The 15,751-nt window shown below is 44.0% G+C and overlaps 1 protein-coding gene across 3 annotated transcripts in view; it reads right to left on the bottom strand.

Moving 5' to 3' along the window:
• SALL3 (spalt like transcription factor 3) overlaps positions 1–14,326 on the bottom strand; it is a 26,776-nt gene extending 12,450 nt beyond the window's left edge. Inside the window, exon 1 of one of the 3 annotated variants that reach the window (XM_062618059.1) lies at positions 12,409–14,326. In XM_062618059.1, the coding sequence (XP_062474043.1) occupies positions 12,409–12,487 (79 nt within the window). In that variant the 5' untranslated portion in view covers positions 12,488–14,326. The remainder of the gene's footprint in view (positions 1–12,408) is intronic. The other 2 variants (XM_062618061.1, XM_062618060.1) reach the window with 2 other exon arrangements.
• Positions 14,327–15,751: the final 1,425 nt, after the last annotated feature.

The following is a 15,751-nucleotide window of genomic DNA, read 5'->3' as shown; positions in this document are numbered from 1 at the left end:
AATCCCGTTTCTACTAAAATGAATAGCAAAACTTCCATCGACTTTAATGGAGCAGGATTGGGCCAATACTTCAATATCCTGTGCTTAGTATGAACAAAGCTTCATGTAGCTATGACTATACCCGGCCTAAAAAGAAAAAATAACCTGCCAGGAAATTCAGAATTTATCAATACAACAGAAACAGTTAGGGAAAAAAAGGTGGTAGTGCAAAATAAAAGGAAAGCGTAATCTTGAGATGTTCTGGTTACTTTTAAAAAAGAGGTTTTTACAGAACATTAACTATAAAATTGCTTTTGACAAAATTACGTGTCAGTTCTTTCAGTCTTTGCTGAGCTAGAACTCCCTACAGATATCAACAGAGAGTTTTGTCTGATAAAGGCGATAAATCTGTGCCCTGAATACTATTTCCTAGCCTTCTACAGCATCTCAAACTTATTATTTCCCTCTACCTTCCAAAAAGGTACCTTCAAAAACCTGTAAGGTTGCACTGTATACATTTATAACATCTAGTTCTCACCACTAAAAAAAAAAAAAAAAGTTCATTTTCTATTGAGAAATAACCATTGGTTTGTTTTCTTTTACTGATTTTAAATAGTATTTACACAAAATTCTACTTACTGCTTACTACCTAAAAGGAAAACTCTTCTTTGAGTGCCAATTCTACTGGATTTTTTTTTTTTCTCTTCCTTTTTTTTTCTTTGGGAGGGGAGAATTAAATGCAGTTGAAAACAGTCAAAAATTATTTAAGATTTTTGCACAAAGTGCTGAAGCTGTTACACTGTTTGGGTTAAGATCGGTATTGTATAGCCATTGCTAGACAATATGGGACTAATCCTTACGGTAAATATTTCTGTAGAAACTTAACTATCATAGTGTGTTACAAAAATATAACAGAAGATAACATGATTCCCCACAGAAAACAAGCATACTGGCCTCAAGTATCCTAAAGCTTATGTTGAAAGCCTAAAGCCTCCCAAAAAGAACAAGTGAAAAAGCAGGCTTCCAAACCACATTCTCAGGTGTACTTCAGCTTTCGCCTTGTGAAAGCATGCAGAGTACAGACCAGCCAGCCACCAACATGCTCTCCCTCTCCAGAGTCTTTCCCAACTAAGACAACTCAAACAAATCCTTATTTACGCTGCAGATTTACATTTTTACGGTCAGGGGGGTTGATCCTCAGAATCTGCCAAGTTCCCTGGTTGGTAGTACCGACCACTCACGAAGGCACCGTGTCACTCCTAAGGCTTTCACTGAGAATATCTTCCAGTGCTTATTTGCAGACCTTGGCAACCTGAGTAAGAGTTGCCTATTGTTACTATTAGTAGTACTAGTATATAATATTAATATTATTACCACTACACCTACTACTGCTACTTCTACTATTAAGTCATGGTTGCAAAGGAGGATTACTTCTAAAAGAAGCTGCAAACTGCATGGCTCCTCTTTAATCTTTTTAGCTATATATTGCTATTCTTTTGTTTAAGGAAAGCTTTTTCTAAAAAACCTTGCACAAAAGACTTAAGTAATTAGTGATGGATTCAGGCAATGCAGCCATTCAAATATGGCTGTCCTCTGATCTAGAACGAGCTGATCAAACACCAGCAAGCTAATTATTTCAGACACTGTACAGTAATCACCAAGTCCAAATGTGAGCATTTACAATCAAAACAGGTGTAATTTTCTGCATTAGAAGACAGTCTCGTGATCTATAAATGTCAAAACTAATACATATAATGCGTAAGCTTACAATAGAAACCTAAACTTCTGATGCCCACTGCCAGGAGATATCAATGTGGACCTTTTCAGCACTTTGAGATAATAACCAGCCTAGTGTACTAATTTACAAACTCAAAGAAGCAGCAGTCTGCATTTGAAATATAACCTGTGAAAAAGTACAAGAGGAAAACAGCAGTATAGGTATTTTGCAGATGATCAGTGCTTAGCTCTGCTCTCAGTGAAACAGAGGGTTAGTTTTGTGCTAGCTCAGGGGGATCAGGCTTGCACCCTATTAACCAGGGACCTACAGCTCTGTTCTGCATTCCTCCTTCTCTCAACTCCCCAGCCTTAAAAATAGTGAAAATACTTTTCAAATGAGCAGTCCAAATACACTAATCTCATTCTCTGTCTTGAAATATTCAAGAACTGCTTTTGAAAAATATTTAAGATAATGATGCTGGAGAGTCATTAAAGTTTTGGGTTGTTTTTTTTTTTCCAAAAAAAAAATCAACTTTAAGGTACACATACAAAGAACAGTATTTTCCGTTTCGGATACATTCTTTTAGCACTTCTTAAAAAACCAAACAAGTTCAATGTCTCTCAGTGCTTCTTTCTCGGACTCATAACTAAGCAGGTGACACAGGTGGCATTGAAGTAAATGCTGCTTTGCCATAGCTGACAGTACACACAGAGGCTACCAAGATGTTTCACAGAACAACAGACTACGGGCTCAGTCCAACAACTCCTACTCAAATGAGTAGCCTTTGCTCATATTAAACCACCACTGAAATTAACAGGATTGAAAGAGTATGAGCTATTCATTCAAACAGCAGTCTTTATGGTCTTGTCCTAAACAAGCACTCCAGAGGGGAAGAAAGCAAGACTGAAAATGATGACAGATAAGTATTTTTTAATATATATATGTGTACTGGAGAAATTAACAGGGTCCCAGTATTTCACAAATGAGGTTTTCAACATCCCTTTCAGAACTACTGTTTAATATGAAAGCACTAATGCATTTATTGTTGCTTTTGAAGTGGAAGTCCTCACTGACTTCAACAGGGAATAAAGCTTAAAAGCATATGCATCCTCCACCTGAAAGGGTATTTTTGGTGTTTCTTAATGCTCAATCACCTTATAAATGACAGAAAGCAGTACCAAATTATCCAGATTACTAAAAATTTTAAATGTTTAAATACGAAGCTAAAAAATAAGTCAGTTTTAGTTACAGCATATACCTACTACAGGAAAACACAGCATTTTTCCATGTTTCCTTAATGTTTTATAGCTTGCATCCATTTTCTGATATATTACAAAGTGATTAAATCCATTACGTACTGAATAATTTCATCTTTTTTCTTTTATCTCTCCTGAAGAAAAACAATCATTTTTATTATTACAGTGAGGATGCGGTGCAGTAAAAATTTTCAAGGACTTTGGGGGAATTAATTGAGCACTTGCTTAATCTTACAGACATGAGTTGGATTTTACAGTTCTTAGTTACACAAAAGGTGTTGAATGGGAGTTTTGTCAAGCAGTCAGGATCTCAGCCACTAATAACCTCTCAGTTATTTTCTTTTTCTCATTAGCAGTCTAACAGCTAACAGACTAATCTGAAGCTGCTACGGGATGCAGGATGAATTGCAGCACATAAAGCTTACCCTGTGTAAACAGGTGAAAAATTGCAGGCAGCATCTCTCACACGGTACTCCCGGCGAGCTCCTGAGCAGGTACCAACCCACCGAGCTGCGGTGGCTCCAGCACAGTGCTGTCACTTGGGTCTGTCCCTAAAATTAGCTCACAGAAATTCAAACGGAGGTGTTTTGAGAAAGTCACTTTGGGATGGTGACACCTGAAGTGGCTCAGGTGCTTTGCTGACTCAGTGATGCCAGGTGGCTTTGCTCTGCCACCTTCCCTACGTGTATCCACCAAAAGCTTTTCAGGCTGGAGCAGTGCATGGCTGCAGTGAGGATGGGGTTGGCCTGTAAGAGGAAAGCCTACTGCATGCTGTGCAAGGGAAAACATAATGAATGGATGCTTTAAAAATGCTTCCATCTACTCCTGTGAAATAGACTGAAACGAAACATCACATTCTAGTCAGGTTAATTCTGAAAACATATGCTGTTTATCAAATGCCCCCTTTCTCCAGCCTGGAAAAATGCCAACCGACCACTGTGTTTCATCTGCCCTCCAGAATCTTTCTGTTCTGTCCCAACTTAAATCACTTCTAGTACTGTACATGTAAATGACCTGAAAATCACGTTTTCAGTTATGTTAAGTAAGGGCTATTACAATCACATGTGCTCTGACAATTCAGAGTTGTATTTGTAATTCTGTATCATAGAATTCTAAAATTATGTATGATTCATAAGACACTTGAATAAAACCAGGTAAGAGAACTGACATTTTTTAGGCTTTCATCTGTTTCAGATTGCTGATACCTTCCTGAGGCATTCAAACAAAACTGTCTTGTAAAGGAATCCAACAAATGCGCGAACAATTTTTTTCTGAAGCTTCTTTTTAGACTCTGTGCAATAATACAAATGAAAGCATGGAAAAGTGTTGCATGAATTACTATTATGCCTACATTCAGAGCTGCATAATTGAGACTTATCAAGACTTAAATGTTTTCTAAATGTAGGAATTTCTTTCAGGAAGAAAAAGAAAGCGACACTGATCTTCCATTGAAAAGCAGTGTACAAATTGTGAAGGAGTTTCAGAAAAAAATGCATTTGTTAACATCAGCTAAAGATAAAATGTCTGCTAACTATGAAGACAGATGTATAAAATGCTCTCACATGCAAATCCAATAATCATTTCAAAGTGCAGCTCACAGCATTTTTGTATATTTAAACAAGCAATATTATAAATAGAACTCTGAGAACAGCGCTCCCATACAGGACAACTATTTACTACTCCTATCATCAGAATACACTAATTTACTTTTCCCCAAGCACAATTTTAATAAGGTAACAATAATATGTTTTAAGCCTCCATAAATTTGTTTTCAAAATCATATTCATTTGGAAATAGCACCCTTGTAACATCCTATTGATCCTTGAGAAGAACACTATTACTTTTTCCTTAGCTTTATAATCTCTTACAATTGACAGAGCTTTTAAAGAAAGTTTTCTTAAATTGTCAGAACACGTTTATTTTCTTGCAAATTAATTCTTTTTAACTCTTTATGATAGCTTTGAATCCCATAAAGAAAGATGAATTATCACATACTGAGCCCAAGCTGTGAAACAGGAGGAGACAAATAGAGACCCCTACTGTGTTTAACAATGTAGAAGAAATTCCAGACTCAAAAATTTTCTGTCCTTTTTCCCAACCCACAAAAGCTGTCAGTACTGATTTGAACAGTGGAGGGCACTCTTGCTATGCAAAACTCGGTGCTGACCTGGCACACTCGGTTTGATCTATTCATTCAGTAGCCTAAATCTCAGAATTTGTTAAGTAACAGCCACCTGTGGCACAGGCACTAACTGTATTCTGTTAGAAGCATTTGCAGTTTCTAATCTGTGCAGTGAAGCACTTCATTACCTCTAACACTGGCACCTTTCTACGTGTATGCAGATGTGGAACAGATGCAAGTTTCACAAATTGTTCGGAGTATCTGTGCAAGATATCACTTTAAGTAAGACCTGTGTTATGCTTTTCAAAATTATATAAACAGCCATTTGGTTGGCTGTTATAGCATATCTGTACATTAATTCTGGGTTGTGTAGAATTTGTGTACAAATATGCTGGTGTCTGTAGGAGCTAAGTTTATTTGGAACGCATCAAGTTTCATGGGGAATCTTAACAAAAAATTGAGGTCAACACTTGTAACTTAGCCAACATGTACAAGACATTGAAAAAAAAAAACAAACCAAAACAAATAAATTATAAGAAAGAAGCAGAACACTAGACTCTGCATGGATTTCCTATTTTGAAAAGTATATCATTAACTACATCTTCAACTATGTAACTCTGCAGAATGAAGCCAAGCACTCTCTGAACAACCACAGAAACGCTGACAAATTTGTGTTTGGAGGCTCACAGTAAGAGAAGCCAATGTGAGGACCCAATCCTGCATCTCCTACACATCCCAAAACTGAGCTTACAAGTACTGGACTCAACGGCACTACTCCTTTGAGTAAAATTACTCACACGCAGGAGTACTTGAAAGAGCAAACCAAGAGTGATCTGATGCCAGTTGTGCAGCTCAGTCATTTTGCTCATTTACCGTTCCGTGTACTGCAGTATTGCACAGGATAGCAAAGCACACAAAGACCTGAACAAATTAATTAGCTTTCATCACTTGCAGTTTTGGGGATATTACTACACCAACAAAACCATAAAATAAAGTTATCAGATGGCACCAGCAGAAGGGGTCTCCTGAAACACTGAAGAACAAGTTGCTTTTGATTAACTGAAACAAAAATACTGCAGCACCTGCAGGGTTAATTAAGCAGCTCAAGATGCTGGGCTTCACAAAAGGAAACCTTTTTCCTCCTTTAAGAACTGTAAACACTTGTGCTGAACTAGATGGGCATTTGATAAGCTGTACAGCATGTAGCAAACTCAGAGGGATCTCTAGTTAACACTCAAATTCAGTGTTAACACTTAACAGAACAGTGGTAAGCCGTGCTGCCAAGGTCAACTGCACAGATGTACTAATTGTATTATGAGCTTGACATCTAGTGGCCACCCCTGGCAGGGCAAAGCAGGCAAAGGTTAAATCAGCAAGCCTTGTCAAAGCACTTCTAACTACCCACCCTCAGGGAGAGTCCTGGAGAAGCTTTCTGGCACTCTCCAATCCCACCTTCTCCCCGGGATGCAGGCTGGGCTTCGGCAGCAGCCCGCTGTGAGACCACACAGGGCAGCACCCACCCATGCAGCACCCACTTGTGCCTCCTGCACTCACCCCATGCCCCCACCCTGGCTGGCTGGGGGAGGTTAACAGCCTTCCTTCCCAAATATTTTGGTGTGCCTCACTCTCTGTGCCAAAAGTTTGGACATTTTGTGGATTCTTCTTTCTCGCCTAGTGACAGGGTCCAGATTTTTGGGGGAAGTGGTGAAGGGCACTGCCACCATCCCAGTGTTAGAGACTGTCAGCAAGAGATCCAGAAGGGATCTTCTTTAAAGGTTTAGCTTACCCCGTAATGGATGTTTGAGTTCAAGTATGCTCACTTGGTGTACCGTAACTACAGCAAGTATTTCTAAAGACCCCGCTCTTTAGTCTGCTGTCTTTTCACTTTTCAACTTAGAAGAAACATGTTTTTTTAAATGTGTTTCATTATGGGTTTCTGTCACCCTTTTAAACAATTATTTTTCTGGCTTTCCCAATTCTGGGAAGAAATGTACTCTATGTCCAAGAGCTCTAGAATTGAACCAGCTCCTAAAAGTATATTTTGACTTAAATTCCTATTTTTAATTAATGGAAAACCCTCACTACTTTTAGTGGGATATTTTAAGAGGGCTCAGGAAACAGGATTTTGGCCCTTTACATTGACATGTACAGTTCAATAAAAATTTACTGCTGGAACTAGATTTACTCATGCTTCCTTTGGAAAAAAAAAATCCAGCAAATTACTCTCCTTTTACAAATGCAATATTATGAGGGAAATTATTTTTACATGCTTTGTTTTGGAAAATGTGTCAGTACTTAACTATTTTAATGTCATGTCAGACCTGGTTTATTATCAACAAAAGTGACTGACTCATGTCCTGACTGATGGATGGTCAACAGATATGTTTGTCCTGGCTTGGCAGTCAAAGAAACAAATGAAGGAAAGATATCCACAAAATCTCCCCAGGACTCAAACTATTTTTCAGAAATTGCACTAATATTCGTTATTATTTTTACTTTTTTTTTTTTTTTTAATGCCACCCATTTTTTGAATTGTAGCTTTCCCTCTTTCTTAGGCAAGGAGAAGTAATTTTCAACAGCTTAATGCATGCATATTAATGGATTAATTACACAGAATTTAAAGCAACACCTTTCAAAATTTCCTCCTGCCAATTCCATAAAAAACAGCTTTAATATCTATCCCAGGAGATGGCAAGACTTGCTCTAGACCAGCACCACCAGATAAAATCTGACCCAGTTCTGTCTACGTTCATTGCTACACATCTATCAGCAAATTGGCTGATTGTTGTAGTTTCCTTATTATCCCAAATGTGTTCCTATTGGTAACACAGTTAAAAACAGAGTATTTAAAAAAATCATGCGAATACAGATGTTACACAGGTCGAATGCTAAGTCTGTACTGTAGTAGCAAAACTACTTATATAAAGTTTCAATTTCCATTTCTTAGCAAAGGGGCAATTTGTAGCAATACTTATTTGGCCTTTATTTTCCAAAACAAAAAGCCTCCTCTTACAGTTGCCTCAGAACAAAAACTTGCAAAAAATCACCCAAATTTTATGTTTACTGAGAGCTGCTTCTGACCTCTCAAGTTTTAAAGGCAATAGTGTCTAACTGATGTGGAACAACCTCTATTTTGTATGTAGGAATGTCCCTCCAAAATGTGTTTTTCCCCTCTGTACATGCAGATAGAGTGAGCACACACACACACGAAGCTGGCTGCTCCGTAGCAAACTGTGTCGTTGCTGTGGCGGAGCATGTGTGTCTGTGTACACACTCCAGAATACTGAGAGCAGTCACAAACTGCTCAATACTGCACAGCCCAATCTCACTTTACCAGGATGAAAAAGATCCATTAGTTTAGACCATGCTGTGTAAGAGTGGGGAGAAAAGCAGGTTCAGTATTTAAAAAAAATACTGCAAACGGCACACTAGAAAACTGTCATTATACAGCTAACTCCAATGTATCCCTTCCACCTCAGACTAAACAATGATACATCTTTGCCAGAAACTTCGCATGAAAAAGTCCAAAGCCTCGTTTGTCATCACCCTTTACCAGAATCTCACTTGCACGCTCCGAAAATCACTTTTCAGCATTACAAAAACCCCTTTTTATTATCACTACTTTCAAAATACAAATGCTATATCCGTGACTTAATACAAAAATTAATCGGAGTTGAAGCATGTGCATTGTGCCTCTAATTCTGATTCATTTGTAATCTGTTGAATTAGGCAAGTATATTAGAAATGTAATTCCAGCTATTACAATGCTTTACATTTACTGAGAAACTGAGATTATTGTATTCTACAGGCAGTCATCTGAGCCCTGCTGCTGCTGGTTTTAAATGATTTCAACCATATCTTCTAATTTAGTAACCTCAAAGTGTTGGGGTTTTTTAATAGGTATCTTTTGTTCACTCTTCTACAATGCAATTACTCGAGTAATGTATCACCACCAGCTGTTTTGTTAACACTTCCTTTCAAAATTATTAAAAAATTTATTTTTAGCATTTCACTTTCAACAAATAATTTCAAACTATTTTGAGTGTAAATCTGTAGTTGATGACATTGCTAATTATCTTCAGATTTCTAACAGTTTCTCACCATCATGACACTGCCCTGTTTGAATGCATTTGTATTATGCTGTACCCCAAGCTGGCTATAAAATTGCTTGTTCTGATGCTTAAACTTCTGTAGTAACGTTAGCATGAAAGTTCTGGTGAGACCGGCCAACTTAAAATCTGGCCTAATGTTTATCTTCCATTCTGCTCCCCAAACTGCCAGGCTTCTCTGCCACTATGAGTGTCCCTTCATTCCAAGGATTACGCTTATGGGACATTCATTTTTAAAAGCTTCACTTCATAAAATCTATTTTAAGGCGATATTAAACACAATTCCATTAAATAAATAACAAGCTTCATCTGTGTAATCTTGTGTTAACAACAACTTCCACTTTTGAAGATAAACAGCCAAATTAGTGGAAAGGCCACATGTACCAAATAATACTGCTTGAACAGTTTGCTTTCTAAAAACGACAAATATTCTTGCACTATTTTTGGCCTGTTGCAAAATACGTTCAGGAACTGTAGCAATATCTTGATTACAGCTATGAACAGAAACGAAGAACAGTGACTTGACAAGAAGTGCTTTAATTCACGAGATCTGGAGCGCTCATTATATCTGGCCTATAAAAATGCTTGCAGTATAGCAATCGTTAGGCTTCCTAATATAACGTGTAAATGATTTACATTACACTAATGTGCACTAGATAGCCCTCTGCTCGTGTGTCCTGCCCCCACCTCTTTCGCGTTTCTCAAATGGAAGTGCAAAACCAACAGCACTACTTTAGCTTGTTAATTGTTAACTCTGACGGGTTTCACTCTATTAATTAAAATATGTTTTAATAAAAGGAAACATAGCACATTTTGATAACAGCCTTCTAAGGCTGAAAAGTATTTACATTGTTGCATTTTAGGGCTGCTGTGAAAGCCGATTTTGTGCTATTCAGGGACCACAATAATAACGCTTTAAAATTCCTCACTGGGATGCAATGTAGTCCTTTTGATGGAAAGACTGTCTTTCTCATTCGGCAGAAATAAATCCATTCATTTGATCATGTAGTCATTGAGGGCAATACAAAACAAACCAAGTGTGAGAAATTCTATGTGATGAAGTAAACAAAACAAAACCCCCCCAAAAAGGGGAAAAAAAAAAAAACATTTCCATGACAAAAAGATTCTTTGTCCTTAATCTACCCACCATATGCAAGCGTTTCTTTTTAGCATATCTCTTGTTCTAATCTCGGGTGACATGGCTACATAGATAAGATTCACAAAAACCTAGTTTAACAATTATATATTTTTTTAAATTTATTAACTCACCAGGAGTGTCATAATGAAGTTGTGGGGTTTTATTTTTCTGTGCTGAAATGGGTTCAGAGCATGCAAAAGTTTAGAATGCTAATGATAAATTCTTAGACCTACTTCCCACCCCAACAGAGAGTGAGCTCAACAAACCTTGTTTACATGATAAAATACTAAATCTCACCTGCTTGCCTATATTAGTTGCTTTTACAGGACCACTGTTTCCTAAGGAATAAAAAAAAAAAAATAAAAAAAAATGTGGAAAATGCACTGCTCTGCTCCTCCGCTGTGACAGAAGGAAGCATTTCTCTGTGTGTCTGTTATTGTCAACACCCAAGTGGGCTTTCCTGAAGCAGGGGCAGTAGCCCCTCAGCAGCCCTGGGCAGTGTGGGACTCGCTCCCTGGGTCCCCAAATACGCTGGGAAGGAGCAGGAGGCTTAACGATTTGCCAGTCTGACAGATGTTTTAACCTGATGAAGTGGATTCACGGTGCCCTAAGCTTCAAGGCTGTAAAGTTCAGATACAATAGTCAAAATCTTCCTCAGGCTTCAACTTTGCTGCCTTTCTCTCCCCACAGATGTAACTTAAAAGTCATTATAGCTTTGAAGCAAGAGAATGACTTTTTTTCTTTTTGAAGGAGGGAGGGCGGGGAAGGATAAAACAGTGGAGAGAGGGGCCTACACAGAAAGCAGAAAACACTGGGGCTCTCACTAGCTTGTGCGAGGAGCTAAGCAAGCAGTGGGCTCTGCGCAGAGAGCAAAAGGAAAACTTTCAAGTCGAAGCGCTCAACTTAGCCCTGGAAAAGTGATATTGGGCTGCAGCATGCCTTTGCACGCTGCAAAGACAAGGATTACAAAGGAAATTAAAAGTTAGAAAAAAATAAAATAAAATAATAAAATAAAATCCAAGGGAAAAAAAACCCTGCAGGCCTTTCCTCTGAAAACAAAATACAGCAAAGTGGAAATAAGGAGTGATTACAGCCCAAATCTTTCCCTCTTTGGACACTTGTTCACTAGGAGCTCGAGCAGCCCAGATGCAAGTGTGCGTCTGCCTGCGTGTGGGGAGGGAGCGAGGAATGGCGGATGGGCGAGAAAACAACCCTTCCCCACTGCCTGCAGCCGGCGCGACAGGGGCTGGTGGCGGTGGTGGCACTCCGTGTCACCCATCACTGATAATAACTACAGTCGCAGCACAGCCGGGAAGCGAAGGGGGAAAGACGGCGCACGGTGGGGGAGAGCCGAGAAGCTGCTGCTCAACCTCCTCGAAAATAACGCAGTCGGCCCCGCTGGCCCTGCCCGCTCCTGCCGGGGTCCCCTGCCCGCCGGGCAACAGGGGGCAGAGGCCAGGATAGCCCGAAACCCAGCGGGCTGCACGGAGGCGCGCCTCCCCGAGGCGCGGGGCAGCCCCTAGCACCGGCCACGCTGAGGCTGCCCCGGGGGCGCGCACCGGGCCCCTACAACCCCTTGCCCGCGGGACCCCCCGGGACCCGCAGCCCCTGGCAGGACACCCAGGCTCCGGCAGCCCCAACTTTCCTGCCGGGGAGGAGGAGAGAGGGGGACATGGCTCCTGCCCGCTGCGAGCCACCAGCGGGGGGGAGAAAAAAAGGGAACACCAAAAAATGCACAGCGGAGAGGAGGAGGAGGCGGCAGGCGCTGCTCCGGGGTGCCGCTCTGCAGCTGCCCGAGGGAGGGCCTGGCCCCGCCGCCGAGCCCAGCCGCGATTAAAGCGCTCGGGAGGCCAGGAGGCAGCTGCGGGAAGGGATGGTTAGTCAGGGGGTGGGCTGCAAAAACTTGGCTAAACTGCTAACTTCTCAGTTCCGCTGCCTCTTCCCCCAGCTGCTCTAATTCCCATTCTCCCGCGACAGAGTAATTGCTCTCCCATGTTCACCATCACCATAAATCCACCTATCTCCATCCGAAACACACTCACAAAAGGAGAGAGAGAGAAGGAGAAAGAGGCGCCGAGAGCCCTTACCGTGCTCAGAAACTACCTCCGCTTGCAGCTCTTCGTCCGATTTGAGATGCTGGGGTTTCGCTTGCTTTCGACGAGACATGCTGCTAACTGAGCCGTCTTGACTCTGCTTTTTGCAGAGGCATCAGCGACGTGGAGGTGGAAAGGGGAGAGGAATTGGGAACGAGGGAATGGGAAAGGGAGAGTGGGGGCTGCAAATAACTGTTCGCAAATAAAAAGTCGAGTTGCAAAACAAATCAAACAAACAACAACAGAAAACGAACCAAAAAAAAAAAAAAAAGCAGAGCTAAACCAGCCAACCAAACTGGGAGGGAGTGCGGGTGAGCGGGTGAGCGAGCGGGGGATCAGCCGGGCGGGGTGTGCGCGGTGCGGCGGGGTGTGCGCGGCGGGCTGGGGCGGCTGCGCGGAGCGCGCATGGGGCTCGGTAATTATGATTGTGAATAATGCATGGCTATTAATGGTGCTGGGGGCGAGCGCGGATTGGCGCGGCTCCAGCGGACTCAGGCTGCATATGTAAATGAAGGACGGGGCTCCGCAATTAGCCGCTTCGCTCCGCCAAATGATGCGTCTCCCCGGCACCGGCAGCGCCGCCTGCGAGAGGCACCGGGCGCGGCAGCGGCAGCAGCAGCGGCGGCGGCGGCAGCGACACACACACGCACCACGCAGGAGGGCTCTGTTTTGCACACACTTTACACAACATATGTGCAAGGTTCACTTGTTGGGGGAGGTCACGATCTTCGCTTTTCTTTCTTTCTATCTCCCCCCCCCCCCGCCTTTCAGGTTTTTTTCTGCTCTGCTTTCGGCTTCTTTGCTTTCTTTTCTGGTTTTTTGTTTGTTTTTTTTTTTTTCCTCCTTTCTTTCTTCACATCACTCTGCGTCTTCTCTCCTCTTCGTCTCTCTTTCTCCAGAAGTTGATCTGCAAGGCATCTGATTTCTGTGTGCGTGTGAGTAATTTCTTCCCAGGAGGAAAAGAAACTTTTGTGTATGCTTTTGCTTTTTTCCTTTCTTTTCGATGTGCGCGTGTGTTGCTCCGCTCTTCTTTCCCCTTGCTCTTCACATGCTTGTCTTCAGCTCTTCCTCCATCCCGTCTCCTTTTCCCTCTTTCTCCGTCTCCCCGGCTGACTTTTGTTCTCTCTCGAAAGCGCACGCACGCACACGCAGAAGACCTTGGGCAGTTTTGTCTTTCACCTCTCCTTCCTTCTTCTTTGTCTTGCAGCTTCTTTCTCCAAGCAGAGACTCCCCGTTGGTGGTGGTGGTCACTTCCTGTTGTCCATTGGTAGGAAGTTTTTTTTCTTTCTCCCTCTCTCTCTCAGGTTGTAATGACTTTTTGTGACACTCCTCGCCCTCCCCCCCACCCCACCCCCCGACTCAGTCGTGTGTCCTGTTAGCTAATGACAGCGGTCTCTCGTGTGCGCCGATGAGCAAGTCCTTGGTCTCCAGCAAACAGTATCGATCCTCTCGCAGATTTGGGGGTGGGGGGTGGCTGTTGTTGCTGTCGCAGGGGTGATCCCCCCTCCTCTGCCTCGTCTCGCCTCGCCTCGCTCGCAGCGGAGCCGGCAGCAGCTCCCAGCGCTGCGGCTACCCTGGTCGATGCCTCCGCTCCGTGCCGAGGAGCGGTGCGCGCACCGCGGCCGCTCTCGATTTCGGGCAGATAAACTTTCAAGTTTGGGAGCGGTGCGGGTCACACGGCGGCTCCTCCTACTCTCCTCCTCCTCCTCCGCCTCCCGCGCCGCGCTGCCGGGGCTGCCGCCGGGGCTGCCCCAGCCCCGCAGCCCGATCAGCTCTCGCCGCCGCCGAGCCTTCCTATCCCCACGCACTTTCCCAACAGCGGCTTTTCTCCCAGGCCCCCCCCTTTTTTGTAAAAGTGAAGGGGGGGGGGCAAGGGAGAGACTTCCCTCCCCCCTCCGCTTTCCCCTCTATCGCGTTACCGGTTGCCGTGGAGCCGGGCAGAGCCTCCCCCGCCCTGTCCCGCTGCGCCGCGTCCCCTCCCGCCCCGTCCGTCCCCCGGGGAGGCGGGCGGCTCCGCAGCCGCGCAGCAGCTCCTGCTCCCCGGCAGCCGCCACAAGTTGCCGCTTCCCGTCTCTGTCCCTGCCCGCCTCCCCCTCCGCCGGGGCCAGCCGGGCTCCCATGGCAGGGACCCGCCGCTAGGATGTACCCCGCCGTCGCCGATCGCCGCTGCGCGGAGCTGCACCGCTCAGGGGCCAGCAGTGCCCGCAGTTCTGCTCATGGGTGTGCGTGTGTGGGGTTTTGCGGAGGGGGGCTCCTCCAGCCGCCCTGGCGATCCTCTTCGCGGTTGTTTTTGTTGTTGTTGCTGTTGGTGGGTTTTTTTTGCCCCCCTCCTTCTTTTTTCTTTAACGCTAGTTGCAGCCCGGCCCTTGAGCGCTGCTAGCCCAGTTCCCCCCAACCCCCACCCCCCGCTCTGTGCGGAACGGCCCCGTCGCTGGCCCTCGGTGATCGGCGGGGCGCGGAGGCGCAGCCCACCTCGGCGAGCACGGGGCGGGGGCAGCTCTGCTCATGGGGCCGGGGATCAGTGAAAGGGATTTCCTCCTAATACCCCCTCCCCAGCCCGTGTAATCCAGCCCTAGTCCTTAAAACACACTAACCCCGGCTTCTTTGGGAGACTCCTCTGTGTAAACTTTCTCTGCTGATAGCTCGCTTTATCTGGCGCGTTTTGATACCGCTTTTCTGGGCTCGCGGTTTATTCCCCGCTTTTATGTGAGCAGGCAAACCAAATAAAGTTAGAGGCGACAGTTTAGGCCACTCCGGATGGTTTGCTGACACGCATGCCATCGGCGATTTCTGTGGTGCAGGTATTCGTTAGAAATGGGCACGACCCTGAAGGGAAACAAGACTGAAACACCAGACCACAGCCTTTTAGATAGCCGAGCACGCTTTTCTGCCCTGTGTTTAGCGAGATGTGTACACGGGACCCTTCTCAATGATTGCCGTCTTTACAGTTAAAAACCTTGTTCCCCTTCTATAAATTCTGACGCATCTTCTCCCTGTGCATCTATCCTTGCTGAAAGTTCGGTCTCACTCCGAGTGTCTCTTTTAAAATATCTGGACACGATCGTGATAGCTGAAATCTGATGTAATTTTCTAATATGAAGTGGGTGGGGACGAGCTCATTAATTGAGCATGGGGTTTATTTCCCCCTTCAGAAGTAGGGATTTATTGCACCCGGCGCACACGAATAGCACGTTACGGGTGTGTGCGGTGCTTTTCGCTGTGAGCATGGTGCAGGTGAAAGCGAGGGACTGCGAGCGCTCCTGTGAGCCCCCGGCACCGCAGCCGGAGCAGGAGTTGGGGCTTCTCCTGCCAAAGCAGAGCGGTGTATTTCCCCGAC

Source organism: Pezoporus occidentalis, unplaced genomic scaffold (assembly GCF_034315485.1).
Source record: "Pezoporus occidentalis ecotype Australia unplaced genomic scaffold, CSIRO_AGI_Poc_V1 ctg2, whole genome shotgun sequence".
Lineage (NCBI taxonomy): Eukaryota > Metazoa > Chordata > Aves > Psittaciformes > Psittacidae > Pezoporus > Pezoporus occidentalis.
This window is presented reverse-complemented; position numbering and strand designations above follow the sequence as displayed.